The sequence below is a fragment of the Lithobates pipiens genome, unplaced genomic scaffold (genome assembly GCF_037356315.1).
Source record: "Lithobates pipiens isolate NorthernLeopardFrog02 unplaced genomic scaffold, aLitPip1_a1.2 Scaffold_10, whole genome shotgun sequence".
Taxonomy (NCBI): domain Eukaryota; kingdom Metazoa; phylum Chordata; class Amphibia; order Anura; family Ranidae; genus Lithobates; species Lithobates pipiens.
Window position 1 is genome coordinate 209,738,537 of NW_027507686.1, and position 22,561 is coordinate 209,761,097.

At 44.0% G+C, this 22,561-nt stretch overlaps 1 protein-coding gene across 2 annotated transcripts in view; it reads left to right on the top strand.

Moving 5' to 3' along the window:
- QSER1 (glutamine and serine rich 1) overlaps positions 1 to 22,561 on the top strand; it is a 100,326-nt gene that overhangs the window by 64,820 nt on the left and 12,945 nt on the right. The window contains exons 5-9 of one of the 2 annotated variants that reach the window (XM_077460900.1): positions 6,576 to 6,817; positions 11,259 to 11,375; positions 12,150 to 12,283; positions 14,592 to 14,806; positions 14,926 to 15,066. In XM_077460900.1, the coding sequence (XP_077317026.1) occupies positions 6,576 to 6,817; positions 11,259 to 11,375; positions 12,150 to 12,283; positions 14,592 to 14,806; positions 14,926 to 15,066 (849 nt within the window). The remainder of the gene's footprint in view (positions 1 to 6,575; positions 6,818 to 11,258; positions 11,376 to 12,149; positions 12,284 to 14,591; positions 14,807 to 14,925; positions 15,067 to 22,561) is intronic. The other variant, XM_077460901.1, reaches the window with a different exon arrangement.

The following is a 22,561-nucleotide window of genomic DNA, read 5'->3' on the forward strand; positions in this document are numbered from 1 at the left end:
CAGACAGATTTGAAACATGTTCTATTTCTAGGTCCGTCTGATTTTCTCATTTGAAAAAAAAAGATCGGATTAGCCGCACATGATCGGATTGTCCGGAAAGTTTGGTCGTGTGTACTCTGCATTAGATTTCCAAAACTGTATTTCATTATATAAGCAGAGATTACTGGTAAAAAATAAGTGTAAAATGTAAGACTTCGGTGGGTGTAAAAATGTCCGCCTTCTGACTGTAGGCTTACTGCAGACGAGTGCAGGTGTACCAAGATGGCCACGATGAAATGTCACTTGTGATGAGTAGCAGTATTCTAATGGAACACAGACTCTCCTTTCTCCTTTACTGTAGTACAAAATATTTTAGGTTTAACTTTTCTTTCCCGCAATGCCAGCCTAATTATCTCAACTGTTTCACTCCGCCAACGAAAAGGCATCAATGCCTGTGCTCACCCGAGGGTCATGTTGTTTTTGGGGCAGAGTCATGTGTTTTTGGTCCCTATAGCCTTCAATGTAAGCGCTTGTAAAATGTGCTAGCTTCCCATTGGTCAAAGCAAAAGCACTCAAGCCTAAAATAAATAAATATATATGAAGAAGCTCAAGTGTAAACCTAGCATTAAAGAACAGGAAATGTTGAGAAAAAAACACTACCTAGTAATAAAATTGGATTGCTAGTGATGATCCTTTGCTGCAGTTAACATAGCACTCCGGTTCTAGGTGCAAGAACTTCATGGTCACTTTAATATAAAACAGGGGAAATCAAGCTTGTGAAAACGTTGTGCTAGAATTCAAAATGCGTACTCATTGAAATGCACTTTACTGTCTTTTTTTTATTTATTTTTTTAATAGCATTTTTTTGCATCACATTTAGAAAAAAGTCGCTCACATGTTTCATCTTGGTTACTGTTTCCTTCCCTGCTTTTTTCAAGAGATTAGAAAAGCTCCCGCTTAGGTAGTTAAAACCACATTCTGTAGTACCGCTGGTATTTTTTTGTTTTGTTGGTTAGGAAACCGATGTCACTATAAACCTTCGCTGATTCCGCTTTTTCCAGCCACTAAGGACATTCCCTTGTATTTTGTTACAACGATGACTAGAAACTTGATAGATTTTCTCCGCTACTAAATATTGTTGCTAAGCATGGTAATTGTGGAATTGGTTATAGAGATATTTTCCAATTTCTCGTGGTTAAGTGTGTGTACATTAAAAGTTAATTGTTTGCCTTTGTCCTTTGTGTATATTGATTATTGACCTGAATGATATACTGAATAAATGGCCAATACCACGCTGCATACACTTTATTGTTGCTAGATGAAGACGCAGGTGTCAATCCTAGCAAACACTGCTGTTGGCTAGAACTTCCCAAATAAGAACAAGCTGCACTCAAAGGAAGGCTAAATCTACAGGTATCTACGATCTAAGACTAACCTATTTAGCCCTGTAAAGAAGAAATCACTAGACGTAGCTTTTCATGAAGCCACTGCGGTCTCCGGCAGTGGAAGTTCTGCGGAGGAGAAAGCAGAATTTGCAGCAGCAAATTTCCGAAATGTTCAAAACAGCGTCCTGATTCTGCCCACTTCTACCCTCCAATGAGTCACTGAGATCTGAATTGTTTTGTGGTGCTTATGGTCTGCAGGGTTTAGTGGCAGTTTGTAGTTTGCAACATTCTAGCTCAGTGATTCTCAATCGGGGTCACCTTTTAGTTCCCCTAGGTGCTGTGAGTAGGATACTCCGCTTGCCCTGGATCAGAGATGGATTAGATGACTCTGTGATCCGGGGAGACTGTCCTCGGGGTATGCCAATGTGATTGGGGCACCTCCTGATCTGAGGGGGCTTCTGATCTGAAGCTAATTCCGTCAGGGTGGTTGCATATACAGTGCCTTGAAAAAGTATTCATACCCCTTGACATTTTCCACATTTTGTTATGCTACAACCATAAACAAAAAATTTATTTTATTGGGATTTTATGTGATAGACCAACAAAAAGTGGCACATAATTGTGAAGTAGAAGGAAAATGTATAAATGGTTTTAAAAAATGTTTAATTTATTTTTTACTAATATGTGACAAGTGTGACGTGCATTTGTATTCAGCCCTCCTGAGTCAATACTTTGTAGAACCCCCTTTCACTGCAATTACAGCTGCAAGTCTTTTTTGGGTATGTCTCTACCAGCTTTGCACTAGAGTGACATTTTTGCCCATTCCTCTTTGCAAAATAGCTCAAGCTCTGTCAGATTAGATGGAGAGCGTCTGTGAACAACAATTTTCAAGTCTTTCCACAGATTCTCCATTGGTTTTAGGTCTGGACTTTAGGTCATTCTAACACATGAATATGCTTTGATCTAAACAATTCCATTGTAACTCTGGCTATATGTTTAGGGTCCTTGTCCTGCTAGAAGGTGAACCTCCACCCCAATGTCAAGTCTTTTTCAGACTAACAGGTTTTCTTCTAAGATTGCCCTGTATTTGGCTCCATCCATCTTCCCAACAACTCTGATCAGCTTCCCTGTCCCTGCTGAAGAAAAGCATCCCCACATGATGCTGTCGCCACCATGTTTCACGGTGGGCATGGTGTGTTCAGGGTGGTGTGCAGTGTTTTCCACCACATTTTGCTTTTGGGCCAAAAAGTTAAATTTTTGATTTTCATCTGGCCAGAACACCTTCCTTGCACATGATTGCTGTGTCCTCCAAATGGCTTCTCGCAAACGGGACTTCTTCTAGCAGAAATGTCACAGCAACAAATATAACATTAGCAGCACTAAAATAAGCCAAACATTTTAGGACTTGTTAAAAGTTCACTAAAATAGTTAGATAAGTATGAAGTCAACTTTATATATGATGAGGCAGATGTAAATGTAGGATTGTCCATCACAGAAAAAACGTTGCATATAGTAATTGAAAACAATCGCTTTGTTCACACTGCACGTGTCACAATCCCCCTAGGAAATGCACTTACCAGATGATACTGGATTATACGCTTATCTGTCAATGGATGATGTCTGCTCACTGCATATACTCCGTCAGGTGATCCTGGGTTATATATACACTTGGCTTGCAATAGGTGTTGTCGGCTCTCTGCATGTAATCCATCTAGAGGTTTGCTCTTCACAAGCAGAGAACAAAGATGCACATAGCATAATCCAGTACTAACAGGTGTTTATTATAGGTTTTCTTAAGATTTTAGACTTACAATGTGATTCAAAATAAGAGCACGTAACAACAATGTATCACAAGTCGATATTCCTGACTACCTCTCACTGCTCCAGTGGTGTTTCCGGGTAAGGCAAGCAGGAAAGCCGACGATGTAGGTTACTGTGTGGTCAGGCCCTGACTAGTTTTGTGATTGGTTTGTCAGAGGGTGCCGAGACTTCTTATAGCTTTCTTTCAACAATAGCTTTCTTCTTTCTTTTTTCACTCTGCCATAAGGGCCAGATTTGTGGAGAGCACGACTAATAGTTGTCCGTGGACAGATTCTCCCACCTGAGTTGTGGATCTCTGCACCTCCTCCAGAGTTGCCATGGACCTCTTGGCTGCTTCTCTGATTAATGCTCCCCTTGCCTGGCCTGTTAGTTTAGGTGGATGGCCATGTCTTGGTGGGTTTGCAGTTGTGCCCCACACTTTCCATTTCTGGATGATGGATTGAACAGTGCTCTGTGAGATATTCAAAGCTTGCGATATTTTTGTATAACCTAACCCTGCTTTAAACTTCTCCACAACCATTATTCTTGTTTGGTGTGTTCCTTAGCCTTTATGATGCTGTTTGTTCACTTAGGTTCTGTAACAAACCTCTTAGGGCTTCATAGAACTGTATTTATACTGAGATTAAATTACACACAGGTGGACTTGATTTATTAATTAGGTGAAGGCAATTGGTTCCATTAGATTTTAGTTGGGGATATCAGTCAGTCCAGGTTCACACTGCTGCAGGATTGAAATCGTGTGAGTTCAGCTAAACTTGCAAGATTTCATTCCCCCATGTCAATCCGATTTCAGAAACATCTCTGCAGTTTCCTGCACAGATGTCTATTGAAATCGCCAAAGGTAGTACAGAAACTACTTTTAGGAATGTGTGAAGCGTCGCACCGATTCAGACAGTTCCATTGCAGCAATAGTCGCCAATTTGACATGCCAAATCGCATCAATGTGAACCAGGGCTAAAGGGGCTGAAAACAAATGCATGCCACACTTTTCAGATATATTTGTAAAAAAAAAATAATAATTTTAAGCCATTTTATCATTTTCCTTCCACTTCACAATCATGTACCACTTTGTGTTGGTCGCTCACATAAAATCCCAATAACAATACTTTTTTTTTTTTTTTTTGTAACATGACAATGTAGAAATTTTCAAGGAGGTATGAATACTTTTTTCAATGCACTTTATCCTCCCAAGCTCAGATTTCCCATTTGATAAGTAACATTTGTTTTTTTACATTTTAGGCTGGGATACCTTGAGATTTTGCATACTTTTAAAGGTACCATGGCTAAAAAAAAAAAATCTTGAGAAACACCGTTCTAGTTCAAGCAACACATCAATGGAGTTGTGAAAGTTAATTGCGTTTTTTCAGTGCAAGAAGTACAAGTTCTTGAATCTGACTTTGTATTGGCCTCATGCGCTCCCTGTTCAGATGAGTTGGAGAGTGAGAGGAAGAAGCAACACAATGAGCCAGTCCCTTCATATACTGATAAGAAGCATGCTGATGGGAATAGAGAGCAGAGTGATATAGAGAATGAGCTCATCACTGTGTTGCTTAATGCTGTCCAGAAGGTTAGTGATCTTCTGGTAAATGGCATCACCTGCCATTAATGAGCCAGATCCTGAACATCCCACAGTTATTGTAAAAGAAGAATGCAGCAAACAAAATGTAATTGTAATTTCCCTCTTTTTGTATCAGCCTGATTTTATAAGTGCATGTGCAAAATATAGGAGTGGTGTTGTATTTCAGATAAAATGCCTTGAAAGTAAAATAAGTAATACATTTGTAGATTGGACTTGGCTGCAATATTGGAAAAGTTTCATAGTAATGGAGACGGTGGATGGGATTATATCTCGGCCTGGAAGTGCGCACCTCCTTCCTGTGGGAACACACAGCGCCCCCAGAGGTGGGAGGACTCAACTGAGGTGGTGTCCCAATAGAAAGTGGGCAGGGAGTCCAGAATCTCCAGATTCATCCCTCTCCACCTCCCAGCATATCCCTTTAAAAGTGACAAGGGCAAGCAGTGGCAGTTACTGACTGGGGTTTAGTGGTAGGGGTGCTGGTTAGCAGCAGGGTGCATTTTCTGGGGCTGTTGCGGTGTTGTGAAAATATAGTTGGTCATATTCGAATTTGGTGAAAATGGCTTTGTGACTCCTAATTTCTCTTATCGGTATCACTGCAGCGAGGGAACAAACACACACTGGGCATGTTTCCAAAGCTCTAATACAATTCATTATGGTCCCTGTCCCCTCTTTATTGCATTGTCCTCAGCCCCCCATTTTTTTTTTTTTTTTTTTTTTTTTTTTTAGCAGGGTCTTTGAACCTTCTTTATAGCAGCAGTATTTCATAGCCGCATTTGAGACCTACCTTACACAGGGCAGGTCTGGACAGAGGGCAGAAGTTGTCAAAATCTTCTCATCAGGCTGGTGATTGGTTGCTATGACTGCCCAGCTTCCTAGCAGCCAGCTCCTGCCCTCTGTTGAGACCTGCCGCTTCTTCTGTCCTCTGGTGGTATATGATGGTAGAGGATGATAGCGCAGCATCTCTGGAGAAAGAAGCAGGAGAGGGGATGTACACATGGCGGCCAGGACAGAAAGGAGCAACCCAGCTTCCAAATGGTGGGACCAAGGTCTGCGATTTAGTAATTCCTGCTCTGTGGTATTCCCCTTCGCTCCTCCCCAGGCTTCTACATAAAAGGTTAAGTAGGGAGCGGAGTTGCAGAGCTGGTACAATTAAACCCTGAAAGTACAGGGCTTTGACTTGCAAGGGGGAAGGGCCTGTGCTAGAGAATTGACCTTTTCTGGAGTGACTGTTCCTTGGCGAGTTCACAGGCACATTGCAAATCGATAAAAGTTTATGGCAGGGAAAATGATCCTAAATGCTTGGCTTCATACTTGACTCTTCAGTGCTTTTGCACACCATTTTTAAGTAGGAAACACGGTGTCTTGAAGGAAGGTGTCTGTGTGGTGCTGGAGGTGATGCACTTAGTTTGTAACTGGTTTGCTTTAAGAGTGTCTAGTTCATTCCGCTTTGTATAATCCACTATTTTTTTTCTCCTTTAAACGCCTTGGTGGCCGTAATTTATTTATTTTAATGCAGTGAAGAGGAGGAATGCCTTTGCTGACATGTATATCACAGTGTGACATGATGAGAAGGCTGTGTTGTTTAATTACTGCTGCTAAATAATTCTAATACTGGTAATAAGTTCTCTGAGTTGTCAGGGGTACCCATAAATCAAGTATAATCTTCTAAGTTAATCCTTCCAAGGAACAGAGCCAAGAAAATATTAGCACAAGGCAAATATCTGTTCTAGAACAAGATGGGATTGCTCCACAGCAAGTGGAAACACATCTGAGTTAATTTTACAAATTTTTTTTCCCCCCCATTCAAAAAGCAGAGAAGGCAGCTTCTACAGGAAAGCCGGATTCTCAACCTGTGTCCTCCCCCAAGAACACCCAGGATACATTGAAAGAGGCCCCCAGCGAGCCGATCCAGGCTGAACCACTGGCTAAATCACAGGAGTCGATCGCAATCGAAGGATGCACGGATGATGAGGGCACAGAAAGCGGAGGAGAGGGAGTTTATCGGGAGAGAGACGAGTTTGTGGTGAAGATTGAAGATATAGAAATGCTCAAAGTAAGTTCTCAAGACTCCGGATTCAATCATTCTTTATTTTGCTTGTTAAGTTCTCATAAGGCAATCTTTATCATTTTGATTGGAGCGTCTGTGCTCAACTATAGTGACCATTGAACCGCTCTTATAGAAGAATAAAGGTGAATGTTTGGGAGAAGAGGGATTATTGCAGTGCCAAATACTCAGAACATTAGAAGGTATGGTATAAGAATTTTTTATTACAGCGTGATTAAGCAAAAAACCAAATACTCAAATGCATACATAAAAGCATAAAAAAGAGATCATGCTCCCCATATTATATTGTAATTGCTTTTTTCAATGTATTTGAGTGTTTGTTTGATTTTTTTTTTTTTATTTTTTTTTTTTGCTTCATCACGCTGTAATAAAAAATTCTTATACCATAACTTCTAATGTTCTGAGTATTTGGCACCACAATCCCTGTTCTCCCAAACATCCACCTTTGTAACCAACTTTTGGGATGAGGGGCCGTATCTGAAACGGACCCCACTGCCGTTCTTTTCCCAATTTTTTTTTATTATAGAAGAATAATTCTATAATGAAAATACATAGGTGTCTGGCTTTTGTAAGCAGATATTTTATACATTAGACTGAGTTGGGTTGAGTGCACCAGCTTTGGTAAATCAACCCCAGTGTGTTTCTATCTGATGCGCACTTAAAATGGAAAGCGCACTCTCTCAATCAACATCAACTATTTTTATTGCTTGTGTTGCTAGTATTTGTAAATAGATAAAAAGATATATTTATATATACTTGTTAAAAAAAAAAAAAAAATTTACATATTCTTAGTCACTGTTTGGTTTTTGGCCTAGGCAAATGTCATACATCCCAGGAGTCCTCAAGGGGGTAGGAAAGGTTTTTTTGCAGCTAGGCACGCCCTCCTGAATCCATGCCTGAACTAAGGGCAGATTGATTCCAAGAAGTAAATGCTAAATTAATCCTCTGCCTTTACTCAAGATGGCTATGGACAGAAATGCCAGGGGGTGTTTTTCAAAGTGATTTCTTTGCAGAATAAAGCATGGAGACATGGATTGATAATGATTTTGCTTTAAATATTAAAGTAGTTCTCTTTATGTTTAAAAAAAAAAAAAAAAAAAGTACCTTCTTGTTTGCAGGTAATTTATTTTGCTAGGTCAAGTTCCTGCAGACTCTCAGTACAGCTGTTTTCTCATACCTCCTGTACGGCAGACCTTTACTGAAGAGCAGGGATGCTGAATAAACTGAGGGTGCACACCAGTGTCCTCGCAGTTCAGTTCATTGAGAATTAGAAGCCGTCTGCCACTGTGGTAGACGGCACTTATAGTTCTATGAATCAAAGAACTATAAGTGAATGACGCGGTTGTGTAGGCAGATCTTTTAAATTGTGGGTGTAGGGGGAGGATCCCCTGCCCGCTCACAGTGGGCTATCGGAGGGGTGTGGGGCTACTGTTTTAGTAATGTGATGCACCCTGAATACAGGTTTATCATGTTACTAAATGTGTATTAAAGTGTTTGTGAAGCCAATATTTTTTTTCTTCTATAGTTCCCTTTGATATATAAAAGTAAGCTCCCCAGTGGACGTAATTTATAAAGATATGCAGTATAATAGCTTCGGAGCGCAATTCGGCGCTCAGCTGACTGTCTGCTGATCTCCTCTCCCGATCTGATAACTGCGGGGGGAGGTGCTGGGAAACCCCCACTGATGTCAGAGGAGGGGAGGAGACCTGCAGGCAGTCGCGTGAGCGCCGAACAGCGCTCTGAAGTAAGCTGTTATACTGCATATTTTTATAAATGACATCCACTGGGTAGCTTACTGTTATATATCATAGGGAGCTATAGTGGAATAACATTGTTCTTTTTAGTGCATGAGGGGAGCATCAGGGAGCTGACAGGCAGGGAGGGGAGGAGGGCACAGGGAGACAGACACAGCATGGCCGACCACGGTATCGGCTCAGCAGCCCTAATATATCATGGTCAGCATACGGGGGGTGGGCATAGCAGAGCAGGATCAGCCAGGTGTTACAGGGGGCCAAATGACACAGCACAAGCACTGTGCTGTACAACTTGTTTTAAGGGAACAGGAGAACTATTTTTTTTGGGGTTAACAAACACTTTAAGCCTAAAAACTTGCAGCGTTTTTGGTGCTCAGATGCAGTGTGGTTCCGCTTTTTAATTTCGCTAGCCTTTACATTTGGTAAATTATTCATTTACACAGGTTGCCATAACCTTGGTTAATTCTCTCTCAACTTGCAGTGAGAAAGATATGGAGGCCCATGTTGCTGTGAAAATGCTACAAATTCAAAGCATAAGGCTGGCTGCACTCTGAAGAAAATACATACACTGATAATTTTATCCTTCATCTGGACAGCATGAACAGAGAGTCCCTGTCTAGGGCCTGTGCTGACATGTTTCTACTATCAAAGTAGAACTAAAGTTGTGCTGTCAAACTATGAGCACAAAAGTGCTCATAGAGATGAGAAGAAACATGCACATTAAATACCTTTTTAAAAATCCACGCTAGAGCAAATAAGCAGCTGCTCCTTCATGAACTGTGATACCAGCTCAAAGAATTAAAATGGGGAATAAGCTGTGCTAGTAACAAACCAAAAAAGTTTGACATTAGATATAAATATACCAAATATGTATAAGTGCAACCAATTAGTGCATATAAAGTGAACTTGCAACCCTACAGACCAATCAGGTTAAATTAAAGTTTAGTTAAACCAAAACAGTCCATGAGGTACAATCAGAAATAAAGAAGATCCAAGAATTGTGCAAGGTGTGCCTAAAAGATGGAAGGGAATCCACCATCAGGGATTAAAGTGGTTGTAAACCCTAGCACAAAAACTAAGACCTGTAAGACAAAGGCATAAGGAGCTAGTATGCATCGCATACTAGCGCATTATGAAATACCTTAGAACGAAGCTGATGCAGTCCCCGTACACCTCTGTGAATGGGAGACATGTCTCTGGAATTTTACTTCCGTGTTTGCGGACTGTGGCTGAAGCTGCGATGACGTCACTCCCGCGTGGGAGCTGCAGGTAACGGCACCTCAGCTGAAGAAGCGACACATACGAGCCGTTTCTACAGTGCACGTGTGCCGATGACGTCGGCACGTGCGTATACAGTGAATATCTCCTAAACTGTGCAAAGAGAAATTCATGGTACCTACAGTTAAGCCTTATTTGTAGGCTTACCTGTAGGAAAAGGGTTTACAACCACTTTAACTGTTGCCTGCCACCTCTTGGACTCTAGGACCAAAAATTATAGTGGTCAAATGTATCCCTGTAAAGAGAAATCAAGATCCAGTGTCCAGCAGAGATGATTATTGCTTAACATTGGATCAGGACATCAGACTGCAGAGCCAGTGCTCTGGCAACCAAGAAGAGCAGCACTTGATATATGGGACAGCATGGCTTCGGCTGAGGCCGGGGATGGGAGCCTGGTGTGGGTGCAGTCGGGTCTCCTCCACCCGTTTTACTGAGCTCTCCTCCTCCGGGCTGGCAGCTGCAGGATCGGGGACCAAGGTTATGGCAACCAGTGTCTGTAATGAATAATATACTGAATGTAAAGACAAGTTGGTTTCCGATCTCGCAGGTGCCAGCCCCGAGGAGGATCACTCCGTAGACGGGCAGAGGTTGTGTCCTGATCCCGCAGCTGCCAGCCTATATTCCTGACAGTTTTTATAATCACTTTTTATGCTTTTGTTTTAATTGTGTTTTAATCGCTGCTGTTAAAGTGCTTCTGTCTGAGAAATCACACACAGAAATCTAAAGCCTAGTACACACGGGCCGAATATCGCCATTTGGCTCCCGATTTAATGTTCTCAGCCAATGGCTGAGAGCACTGAGAGGAGTTTCCTAGCGGGTTTGGGAGGACCTGTCAGAACACAATAGCTCAGCAGGGGAGAAGCCTCTGCGTTAAACGGAAAAAAAAAATGGTGGTGTGTACTAGGCTTTAGCCAGTCTGCTTGTTTGTAAGCAAACCATATGATATACTGTATATAATTGGCTGTTACTGTGATTATGTGATCTGGAAACTTGCTAATTGGCTCCAGATTGTTAGAATGAATGGATAGCTGTTGGCTGCAGCATGATCAGAGCTAATGGTATGTGTGGGCTACTAGTTCTCCCATACAACATTTATTAATGTATCCTAAACACGCAATTTGGTGACTAACATCAATATAAATCTTACAGGAATCAGATGGTTAGGAACTACACCCAGCCCTAACAAGCCTGTATAGAATTTATTTTTATTTTATTTGGTTATCCCCAATGCCCTTTTTGTCTTCAGTGTGTAGAACAGCAACAGAGCTAAATTGCATTTTTTATGTCTGCACTATACAATGAGATGAGTTATACCATAACATTTCAATTACTTATTAGGCTAAATTTTGGACTTGTTGCAGCTGTAAGTCTCATCTCTCCTCTTTCTGTGATTTCAGGAAGCATTGCTTACTGGCAAGGAACCTCCGGCTATTTGGAAAGTCCAAAAGGCCCTGCTCCAGAAATTTATCCCTGAAATTCGAGACGAACAGAGGACCTTCGCTGCCACAAACAGTGTAAGGTTTAGGTCTAGTACAGACCGATGCCATCGAAGCTCTCGTGTTACTTCATTTTATCCAATCTATAGCTGCGACTTTCCCCAACCAAATTGTATTACCCTGATTTCTTGTTTTCCTTAACTAAATTGTATTGATTATATAGACTATATAATGTTGTAATTTGCAAAGTGATCAAATTAAGTTAAAAAAATAAACAGCTAGGGCCCATTCACATCGGTCAGTTGCATAAGTATGTTGTGCCATTCGTGTTCAATGGCACACCAACGAACTAAGGCAACACACCTCTGACACAAAAGCACTGCAGAGCAGCACCACAGGCCGTGAGAATGTATTACCGTTTCATTGTGCGCTTTGGAACAGGAGGTGCATGTTTTGTTAATGTGCTCACTGACACCATGCACTACTAGAGACCTCGCTAATAGAGGTGAACTTGGCTATGGGAGAACACATGATCTCGTCTGTGAGCTCAGGCCTGAGCAATTAATTCTCCGACCCAAATACGGTCAGGCCAGGTGCCGCAATGTCTCGCCCCTCTAAGCATCGCTACTGGTGCTTGGACTAAATGGAATACTACCGCAGGGAGGTGTGTGTGTTGTGTGTGGTTTTTTATTTATTTTTTTACGAAAAGCAACTGGGTTTGCCCTGAATGGCCAAAGTGACGGTATCTCTCTGACGGATAACGTGGCTGTGCTGAATAGTTGAAATCTTTTCTAGTGAATCTTTATAAGCTGCTTTACTTGTGTTTCTTCATTTTGTTTCTCCAATATTTAGTACCTTGGTTACTTTGGAGATGCCAAAACAAAATATAAGCGGGTATATGTGAAGTTTGTGGAGAATGCAAACAAAAAGGAGTATGTCAGAGTATGCTCCCAGAAACCCAAAGCAAAAGCAACACCCGCTCCAAGGTATATGTACTTTCTATTCATGCATTTGCATATGAAGAATATATGGTCACTATATTCTGTTTCAGAACTGTCTTTTTTTTTCTTTTTTTTTTTTTTTTTTATTAAACATGAAAATGCATACTTTAATGTGCATTTTAAATTGACTCTGTAAAAACACCATTATATGCTGAATGATGGGGGAGGGGAGAGAATCTCTAGTTCATTCCCTTCTCTTTAAGAACAATGTAGACTCAGCACGGCTATTTGAGAATACAAGGGAGGTTGCACAGAAGCATGTTGTACAGTCTTGCATATGACTGTAAGTGTAATAAATTATAGCTTTAGGTGAAATGTTCCTTCCACTGCATTAGTAGGACACAGATTTTTATTTTTATTTCTGTTGCGAGGGGTTTTACTTTCAAGCAGTTGTGTAGTCTATTTTTTTTACTTTTACCTACAGGTAAGCCTGTAATAAGGCTTACCTGTAGGTAAAAAAAATATCTCCTAAACCTGTATGGTTTAGGAGATATTCCCCTGGCAATGAGCCGCTGACTGCGGCACATGCGCACAGGGGATTCTTGGCTGGAAGCCCGGCAGACCCTGGAACCCGCTGGAAAGAAAACTCCTGAGCGCATGCGCGGGAGTGATGATATCGCTGCTCCGGCCACTCGCAGCACTGGAGCCACGATATCCAGATGACACGCCGAGGGAACATGTCGGCTCCCTCTGCGTGTATCGGTCGATATGTCGGGGGCCTCGTTCTAAGGTAAGTATTTCATAATGAGCTAGTATGCCTTTTCCCTTTAGAGGTATGAAAAAAATAAAAAATACAGAGGGTTTACTACCTCTTTAATAAAGGCTTCACATTTTGTAGCCAATCAGCTTCTGAGTGCACCAGTTTAAGTAAATATCTCGCAAAATCTCATGGATTGCACAGGTTTATATAGTAATTGGTTTATAAGGTAATTATATATTTTGAGAATCAAGAGTACTCATTTGGGAAGTGTGGCCTAGTTATCTATTGTGTCAATTTTTATCTAAATATAGGACTTCAGCCAACAAAGAATTTAAAGCCAAACCCAAGGCAAATGGATAAATACACAGATGAAATGCCAATAAAATAGATTTCGGTCATTGCTGTCCTGAGATTTACACAGACCCTTAACACAAACAGGTGGATGACACCACTTTCTCTTTTGTTAACTGTAGCAAGGGATACAGGGGTTGATTTACTAAAACAGGAGAGAGCAAAATCTGGTGCAGATTCTAACTTTAGCTTGTTCAGTTAAGCTCTGACGAAAAAAAAAACTAGAAGTTGATTGGTCTCTATGCAGAGCTGCACCAGATTTTGCACTCTCCAGTTTTAGTAAGTCAACCCCACAGTCTTCCCTCTCCCAGTGAAAGAGACTGATGAGCTCACCCCGCTTCTCACTGTGCTGCTAATTAGCCTGTTCCTTCATAAAACACCTGATTGGCTCCCAGTCTTGCCCCTCTAGGTACTTGGGCTGCTTTGGTTTATTTTTATCTGCTTGTGTTGGGTTTTTAACATTCAGTGATCATTGAGAATCGACTTAAAGCGATTGTTAACCCCCCCAAAAAAATTTAATCCTGCTCCATTACAACATTTTATACGGCACAATGCTTGTGCTTTATAACATGACCCCCTGTAACATCTGAAATACCTGACTGATCCTGCCAGTTTCTGCCCCTCTGCTTTTGTAAACTGACCACGGTTCATCATGTCTGAGCCCTGACACTGGTCAGTTTATGTGCCTTTGTCAGCCGCAGCTCTCCTGTTGTCCTATTTGCTCCTGTGTCCTCCCCTGTTTAAAATGTACATAATCCTGCTAGTTCCCTAATGACAGGAGCGCCTGTCTGTGTCTTTGAAATACAGTAAAAGCAGGCATTTAATAAGTGGCTCCCCACAGTCACGTGCCCGGCCCGACTCTGTCTCCTCTTCTCCCGTCAGTGGAGGAATCTCGGCCCCACCCACTGCATCTGTCAGCCAGGCAGAGGAGACAGCCGGCTGGTAACGTGATCATGGGGAACCGCTCTTAAATCTGGTAAAGGGCATATTTATTTTATTATTATTTTTTTTTTATAAAACTAGGAGCTCCTGTCATTGGGGAACCAGCAGGATTATATACATTTGTATGAGTGGTTTAACAACCACTTTAAGAAATCGGACTGTCTATTTTATTTATATGCCGACTTGTTCCTGCGTGCTTTTCCAGAGTACCAAATTGTGGCCTAGAAGAAGCTGACTCTGCATATAGGTGGACATTCTAATGTACACATAGTAACCTTTCTTTTTGTAATTTTTCTGCAGTCGAACGTCTCACAGTAAGGTCAGCACAGCCAACAAAGCAGCAACCGACACTCCTTCACCGAAAACCACACCTCCAAAAGTTGTTACTGCGAAACCAAAAGCCAAACAGCCAAAGACAAAGGCTGAACCGCCACCAAAGAAGAGGAAGCAGTGGAAGGAGGAGTTCTCCTCTTCACAGTCTGATTCCTCTCCAGACATGCAGAGTGATGAAGAAGGTGGGGGGCTGGGCACCAAGGTGCTCAATCAGTGAATGTATAGGTCTGGGAGTGGTGCTGAGTACTTGAATCTCTCAAATTGTGTCCTAACATTGACTTCCATTCACTTTGTGTTCCAGAGTTTGAACCTCCACCACCTCCAATCGTAACTCGATTTTTGAACACAAGAGCAATGAAGGAAACATTCAAGGGATACGTTGAGCTGCTTGTTGGAGTTGCACTGGATGCCGACACAGTCCAGAATCTGGAAAAAGACAATGGTATGACATGCATTCTATTTTATACTTTTATTGACGATATGGGAGATAAAAAAAAAAAATGTAATATCTCTAAACATAAAATTTGAAAAGTAAAGAATTTTAGTTTGGGGTTTGTAAGGAAACACGCTTGAATAGATGATTTGAATCCGCACTTTAACAAATGTTGTAATTGCACATATCTACTGATCAAGGGTATCTTTATTTTTTCACTGTGACAGTGTTGTAAGCCCACCCCAAAGACTGCCTGATCTCCTGCAATAGCTTACTGCAGATAAGACTCCTTTATTCCATCTGCTTCAGCTTTTGTGTAACAAAGCATAAATACCCTGTTTCCCCTAAAATAAGACCTAGCGTGATTGTCTGTGTTGGCTGCAATATAAGCCCTACCACCCAAATAAGCCCTACTCTGTTTCCTCAAAAATAAGCCCTACCCTGAAAAGACCTACAAGGACTTTAACTAGGGCTTATTTGGGGGGTAGGGCTTTTATTGCAGCTATCACCGACAATCACACTAGGTCTTATTTTAGGGGAAACGGGGTATGTGGGGGTTGTGTTTTTTTTGTTTTTTGTCTAACCTTGTTTGCCCTGCAGTTAGGATATGCATGATGACTTTTAGTGAAATTTGAGTGGCCTCCATTCCTCTTGCCAGTCAAGAGCTGCTTTAAGCTCGGTTCACACAGGGGCGGCACGACTCAGACGCGACCTGCACACGACTTCAGCGGCGACTTGCAAAACGACTTCTGTATAGAAGTCAATGCAAGTCGCCTGAATTCGCCCCAAAAATAGTACAGGAGCCTTTTTTCTAAGTCGGTGCTGTAAGCATACTCGGTAAGCATACTCGGTGTTGACTGGGGAAGCACCGTAAACTTCCAGGTTGCCATCACAACAGGCGGCAGCGTCGAAGTTCCCGCCCTGTTATGATGGCGGCAAAAACAAACACATGATGCAAAGCTCAGTACGGGGAGAGAGCAGCGTCACTTCCTGTTTTACGATCTCTCAGCGGCGAACCGCACAGACTCCTTGGAATGCTGACACTTAGCAGACAGCGTGCCGTCGGGGGGGGAAAAAGGATACACACCTTCTCCCGTGGGGCTGACAAGCAGGAAGTGGCACTAAAAAGACTGATAATAAGGTAAATTCAGCACCAAAAAATGTATTTTTTTTGTTCATTGGCACATCTGTCCTCCACTTTAATGCAGTCAAAGATTGTCTGACTACTCTGTCCAACTACTGTTAGGCCCCAAAATTTCCCTTCACCATCATCCAAATTGATACATTTTACTATTTCTTGCTGAAAGCTCATTGCACAATGCTGGCTGTCTCCTAGTCCTCCCACTTTCAAGGAATGGTGTGACTCTGTTATTGCCATCTTGAATAGGCAAAAGCTTACTCACTAGCGCAGGGGTTGTCCAAAAAAAGTTTCAAAAAGTTTGGTCCCCCCTTGTTAGCCACTTTCACTTCTACTTCTATCAACCAGCCTTAATGCTCATGTTTTTCCTTGTTACATTCAACATGAGGAGGTCCTTGCTGAAGTACAATACTCTATAATGTCCTGTTCAAACATTTTGTTGACAGCTCTGAATGTTTTTGAACTTTATATGGAACAAAATGTTTTTTCTGTTTTTGTTCATTGACTGACCCAGCACCTTTAATCTTGACCTTAGGGTTATCGCCACCTTTAGGAGTGGACTAGGCTGAATGCATAAAAACAGCAAAGCTGTACAGTACTGCTCAGGGGGCAGTCCTGCTGGCTATAACCCCTCACTCTGCTGCCAGCAGCTCATTTTTATTTAATTTTTTTCTGCCTAGTCTAGAAGGACCTGGCTCCCTGTGGGGACCAATGGTCCTTGGAATTTTTTTCTTCTGTTTTTTGATACCTGTGATCTACAATCAACAGCCGGACTGGGTGACAGGCTGGATAATATAGATCCTTGTCTCCCCTGCCTGGCCATCGAGCATGTGCAGACCTTAGCTACATGCCCCGTCTGGTCCAGGGGTGGCCGGTGAGCTATATGCTCCGGGACACGCGCATAACTGGGCTACTGCTGTCCGTGTCAGTGTGATGTGGCAGACAGCCACCCCATACTGCTCGGGCGATGGGTCTGTCCTTGGAATGCGTCCAGCAGTCCCTGCAGGAGGGGTACGTATGGTTCCACCTGTTTCAGCAGGATGGAGCAGCTTTCTTCTCTCCCTGTCCCTTTCCTTTCCCTTCCAATGCTAAGGGGCTGCTGTGTGATTGGGCATGGGGGTGCGGAGCACATACCTGGCCGGGGGTCCTCTGGGGGGTCTCAGGGGGCTGCGCTGGGCAGTTGGTGGCAGTCGGTTTCTCCCCATTTTCGGGGAGTCTGTGTGGGCAGACTGGCCACCGCGGAAACCATGGCCATTTTCCGGTGGCCACAGCAATTTTCTTGTAGCCGCAGCCATGTGCTTATGTGTATTTTCTTGCAGTCCGGTGGCCATTTTCCCGGTGGTTTTGGACGCTTTTGCTGAAGAGACCGGCGGCCATTTTTTAGTAGCCTCTGATCTTGTATACTCTAGCACTGGAGCTGGTTAAACCTGGAACAGTGGGAAACTGGCACAGAACACCTCGTGGCAGGCAGAGGGGAGAGTGGGCGGTGGCAGCACAGAGCAGTACCTGGGTCAGGGTGGTGAGTCCTGCGGGGGGCCCCTCAGTTTGTGGCAGCTAGGAGGGTGGACATTTTTTGTTGCTTGCTTTAGGTAAGGGTGACAGGCGAGAATGGGTCTGCATGGTGTCAGAAGCTGGCGCTTCTTCTCCAGACATCCCTGTTATAGCAACCGGTTCCCCTGCACCTGCGGTGCATATGGACACTGTTGGTCCTGAAATCTTTTGTTGCCAGGGTAGAAGCGGCGCGGGGGGGCTAAAAAGCCCCCTTCCTCCACCATCTTCTGGGGAAAGCAGACTCTGTTCCTGCTGTGACAGGCGGCCCCTGACATTTCCGAGGATGCGGACCGGGACCGTTCGGACAGCGTGGATGACTCTGTGTCTGCGCAGGAAAAAGCACTAGTAGGAGCACTTATCTCAGCGGTGCGCGATACCCTAAAGATAGAGGATACGGTGGGGGCATCTGCAGAGGTGTTGGTCCCTTTTGGGTCCCATAAGCCGGTCTGCACTGCTAAGGTGTTTCCATATATTTACAAGGAATGGGGAAGCCAACAGCGGGCCTTTTCAGTCTCAAGACAAATTCCAGTGGAGGGGTCCCCCTCTTTCAAGGACCCTGCCGACAGAAGGGCCGAGGTGGTTGCCCGGTCCATGTTTACGGTAGTGGGATTAGAATTGCGGCCAGCGTTGGCCACGGCCCTGGTGTCACAGATGCTTACTGAATGGGCTAAGTTGTTGCACCACAATTTGTAGAAGGAACTGGTTTCCCCGGTCTGCGTGGAACTGGAAGACCAGTTGGTGCATGGCCTTAAGAGTGTCTGTGATGTGGCCCCCTTGCTTTCTAAAGCCTCGGTATCAGCAGTAGTGCTGCTTCACTTGATTTTGGCTTAAATGTTGGTCTGCGGACCAGGCATCTAAGAAAGCGCTGGAGGATTTGCCTTTCCGAGGTGAGAGGCTGTTTGGAGCCTCGCTGGATGACATTAAGAATGTTACTGAGGGAAAGAGAACTTTGCTCCCACAGTCCAAAAAGGTTAAGGAGACCCCCTGTAGACAGAGGGCCTCCTTTTCCCCTCTGAAGCAGATTTTTCGCCCTCCCGGGTCGGCAGGTAAGCGTTCCCAGTCTGACAAGGGACAAAAGTGTCCCTGGTTTCACAAACCGAACAAGCCTGCGAGCAAATGTGTTGCCGCATGAAGGTTTGCCCCAGCCCGACTCTCGGGTGTGGTGTCGCCTTTGGGAGTTTGCAGTCCGGTGGACCTCCCTCCTTTCCGACCAGTGGGTCTGCAAACTGGTTTCCTCAGGGTACAAGATAGTTAGTTTGTTTCTTGTCCGTCAGATTTTTTTTTTCCCTCCCAACCTTCATCATCTTCCGGCTCGTTGGGAGGCCCTGTTTGGGTCAGTACAGGACCTATTGCTGCGTGGGGTGACAGTACCTGTCCCAACGTCAGAAAGGTTTCAGAGATTCTACTCCAATCTGTTTGTAGTCCCGGAGAAGGAAGGGGTCTGTCTGGTCCTGAATCTCAAGGCCCTCAATTGCTTCGTGAAGGTTCAGGATGGAATCGTTTCATTCCATGGTCGCTGCGCTTTATCAAGGGGATTTCTTGGCATCTTTGGACATCAAGGACACATACTTGCATGTCCCCATATGCGTCAGACACCAGAGGTCTCTGAGATTTGCGGTCGGGGACGAGCACTACCAATTTTATATCTCTTCCCTTTGGCTTAGCAACGGTGGCCAAGGGTCTTCACCAAGGTGCTGGCTCCAATTCTGGCGTTGCTGAGATGAGGGATCGCAATTGTGGGTTACATGGACGACCTCTTCCCGAGAACAGCCTCTGCCTCAGAATTAAGGGAGAATGTGGCGATCACCATACAGACTCTCTGGGAGTTTGGTTGTTGAACCTCCAGAAGTCGGTGTTGGTGCCAACTCAACGCCTGGAGTACCTCGGCTTGATTCTGGACTCCTCAGAGGCGAGAGTCTTTCCTCCTTCGGACAAACTGCAGACTCTTCAATCTGCGGTACAGTTATTGATGTCCCACAGTTGGTCATCATGTTTTTGCATGCGAGTTCTGGATCTCATGGTAGCCACTTTCGAGGCAGTACCGTATGCTCAATTCCATACTCGAGTCTTGCAGAAACAGATCCTGTCAAAATGGGACAAATCTCCGACATCCCTGGATTGTCAAATTCGGGTGCGTCAGCCAGTCAGGGATTCGCTTCTCCAGTGGCTGAGGTCTCTGGCCCTTTGGTCCCAGAAGTCGTTCCTTCCTCTTCATTGGACGGTGATCACATCGGACGCCAGCCTGTCCAGCTGGGGAGGGGTTTGCGGCAACCAGTTGGCCCGATGGTCGCTGGACGCAGGAAGAATCCCTCCTGCCGATCAATGTGCTGGGGATCAGGCGGTGCCTCTCTACATGGTCGCAGAGGCTGCAGGGGCGTCCGGTCAGGATCCAGTCGTAAAACGCCACAGTGGTGGCGTATGTCAACCATCAAGGAGGGACAAGGAGCTCAGCTGCTGCGCTGAAGGTCTCTCGCATCCTACAGTGGGCAGAGTGGCTTGTGTCGGCTCTATCAGCCATAAACATTCAGAGCATAGAAAACTGGCAGGTGGAATATCTCAGTTGCTGGACCAGGGGGAATGGTCACTGCATCCGAAAGGGTTTTGGCTCATTTGCCTAAGGTGGGCCATGCCAGATGTCTCTTGGCCTCTCGGCTCAGTCGGAAAGGTGAAAAAGTCCCACTGCTCCAGGAGCACACATACAGAATGTGAACTGTTCTCTTGGCCCGGAAGCCACAGGTGCTGGCAATTGCCGACAGCAACAGATGAAAATAGACTCTGGACTACCGCACTCTTCAGAAAAAACACCTTTCTTTATTGGAAGATCACATGAAAAACTCGGCAAACACAGCAGACAAAGAAAAAGCTGACGCTTCACACTGGCAGTAGCGCTTAATCATAGGAATCGGAAAGGTACAGAGGTTTGTGGCCCGGTCAAAAGATCCCTGGGCGAACGCAATTGGTGCTTTCTGACATCAAGCATCTGTTTCCCAGGTGTGTAAGGTGGCGATTTGGTCGTCCGTTCACACTTTCACTAAATTTTACAAAGTTGAGGTGAGCGCATCTTCGGATGCATGCTTCGGGCCGCAAGGTTTTGCAGGTGGCCATTTAAGGTTGCAACTCCTCTCGAGTTTTTTTTTTTTTTTTTTTTTTTTTTTTTTGTTATGGGTGGAGTTTATTTTCTTTCTGTTCCCACCCCTCTTTTTGACACTGCTTGGGGACGTCCCTAAGGTGCTGTGTTCGTCAATGAATGAAAGAGAAAATGGGATTATTGTACTCACTGTAAAAATCCCTTTCTCTGAAATTCAATGACGGACACAGCACCCACCCCTCCTATTTATGTTTGTACTGCTTTTTGACAAACTGAGCTGCTGTTAACAGAGTGAGTGGTTGTAGCCAGTAGGACCACCCCCAGGGCAGTACTGTACAGCTTTGCTGTTTGTATGTGTTCTGCCTAGTCCTCCCCTAAAGGTGGCGCTATAACCGTAAGGTTAAGATTAAAGTTGCTGTGTCTGTCAATGAACGTCAGAGAAAAGGATTTTGGGGCGAGTACAAAAATCCTATTTTTTACAATTTTCAATTGAGAGGGGAGGGGGAGGGAGGTGCCAGGAGCCCAAATGGTGTAGTATGTCAAATTTTAATATAAATAAAAACCTATGTGAATGCTTTCACATGCTACAGGGTTACACAGACATGTCCAAATTGTGTCAGATTCCCTCATCAACGTGGATGGTTGGGGTACAGAGCCGATACGTATGCTGCTGGCAGATGAAAGTCCAACCTGAGATCCTGAAAGGGCTCCACTCCCGGCATCACTAATGGGTTGGAAGCCACGGATCCAGCTGCTGAATGATTCAGGGACCGGGGGTTATCAAGAGCAGCTGTGTGGAGGCAGTGACAGGACAGCCCTGTGTGATTCAGTGTATGCACGGGAACTCTTTAGGAAGAACCTGTTGCTTTCTTCATCAGCTCATTGTCAGCTGCTCCGGACAACCCTGAATCATTCAGCGGCTGGAGCAATGGCTGACATCCCCTTGGCTCCGCTCCCGGCATCGCTCATTTAGGTTCTCAGCTTGGACTTTCAGCTGCCTTGTTATATCTGCTAGCAGCGTACCTGTCCATTGGCTCTGAACCCCAAGCAACCTATTGTACTTTCTGGTCAGGCATCATTGCACGTGGATGAGGGATCTGACACCATTTGGACATGCCTGTGTATCCCTGCAGCATGTGAGTGTGTGTTTTTTTTTTTTTTTTTTTTATTTATTTATTTTTTCACTTGTTTGTTTTATTTTTTTAGATTACATTTATGTAGCTGTACCCCCATGGGGGCTGCTGGTTTGTTCTATTTCCCATTGGCTATACAAGCCTTTACTCAAGGCTACCCTTACCTCTGACACCTCGGGTTCCATGTTTTCAGTAAAAGGTCACACAAAGTTGTGATTGAATAATATAATTTATTTACTGAAAAGAGATTTTGTTAAATGGAGAAACGCTTCTCAAATTCACTTGTACAAAATAACAGTTGCAACAAAGGTATTACCAAATGTTCACTCTAACACACACTGAAGAAATGGCGCATGCAGACGCGTCTCCAAGTGGGACTGATGCTCAGGGTGGTAACACCTTGACACTGAGCACTTTCCCACTTCCAGCACGGCCGTGCAGACACACTATGCAATGCTAGTAAAACAGTACAGCACAGTATAATTACTCAAGTGCTCCCTCTGTAATGTAGTGCAGTACATGTATTGGAAACAAGGCCTTACAGTGACTGGTATAGTCTCTTGTCTTCTTTCTTCAGCTAACTGTTATACTGCA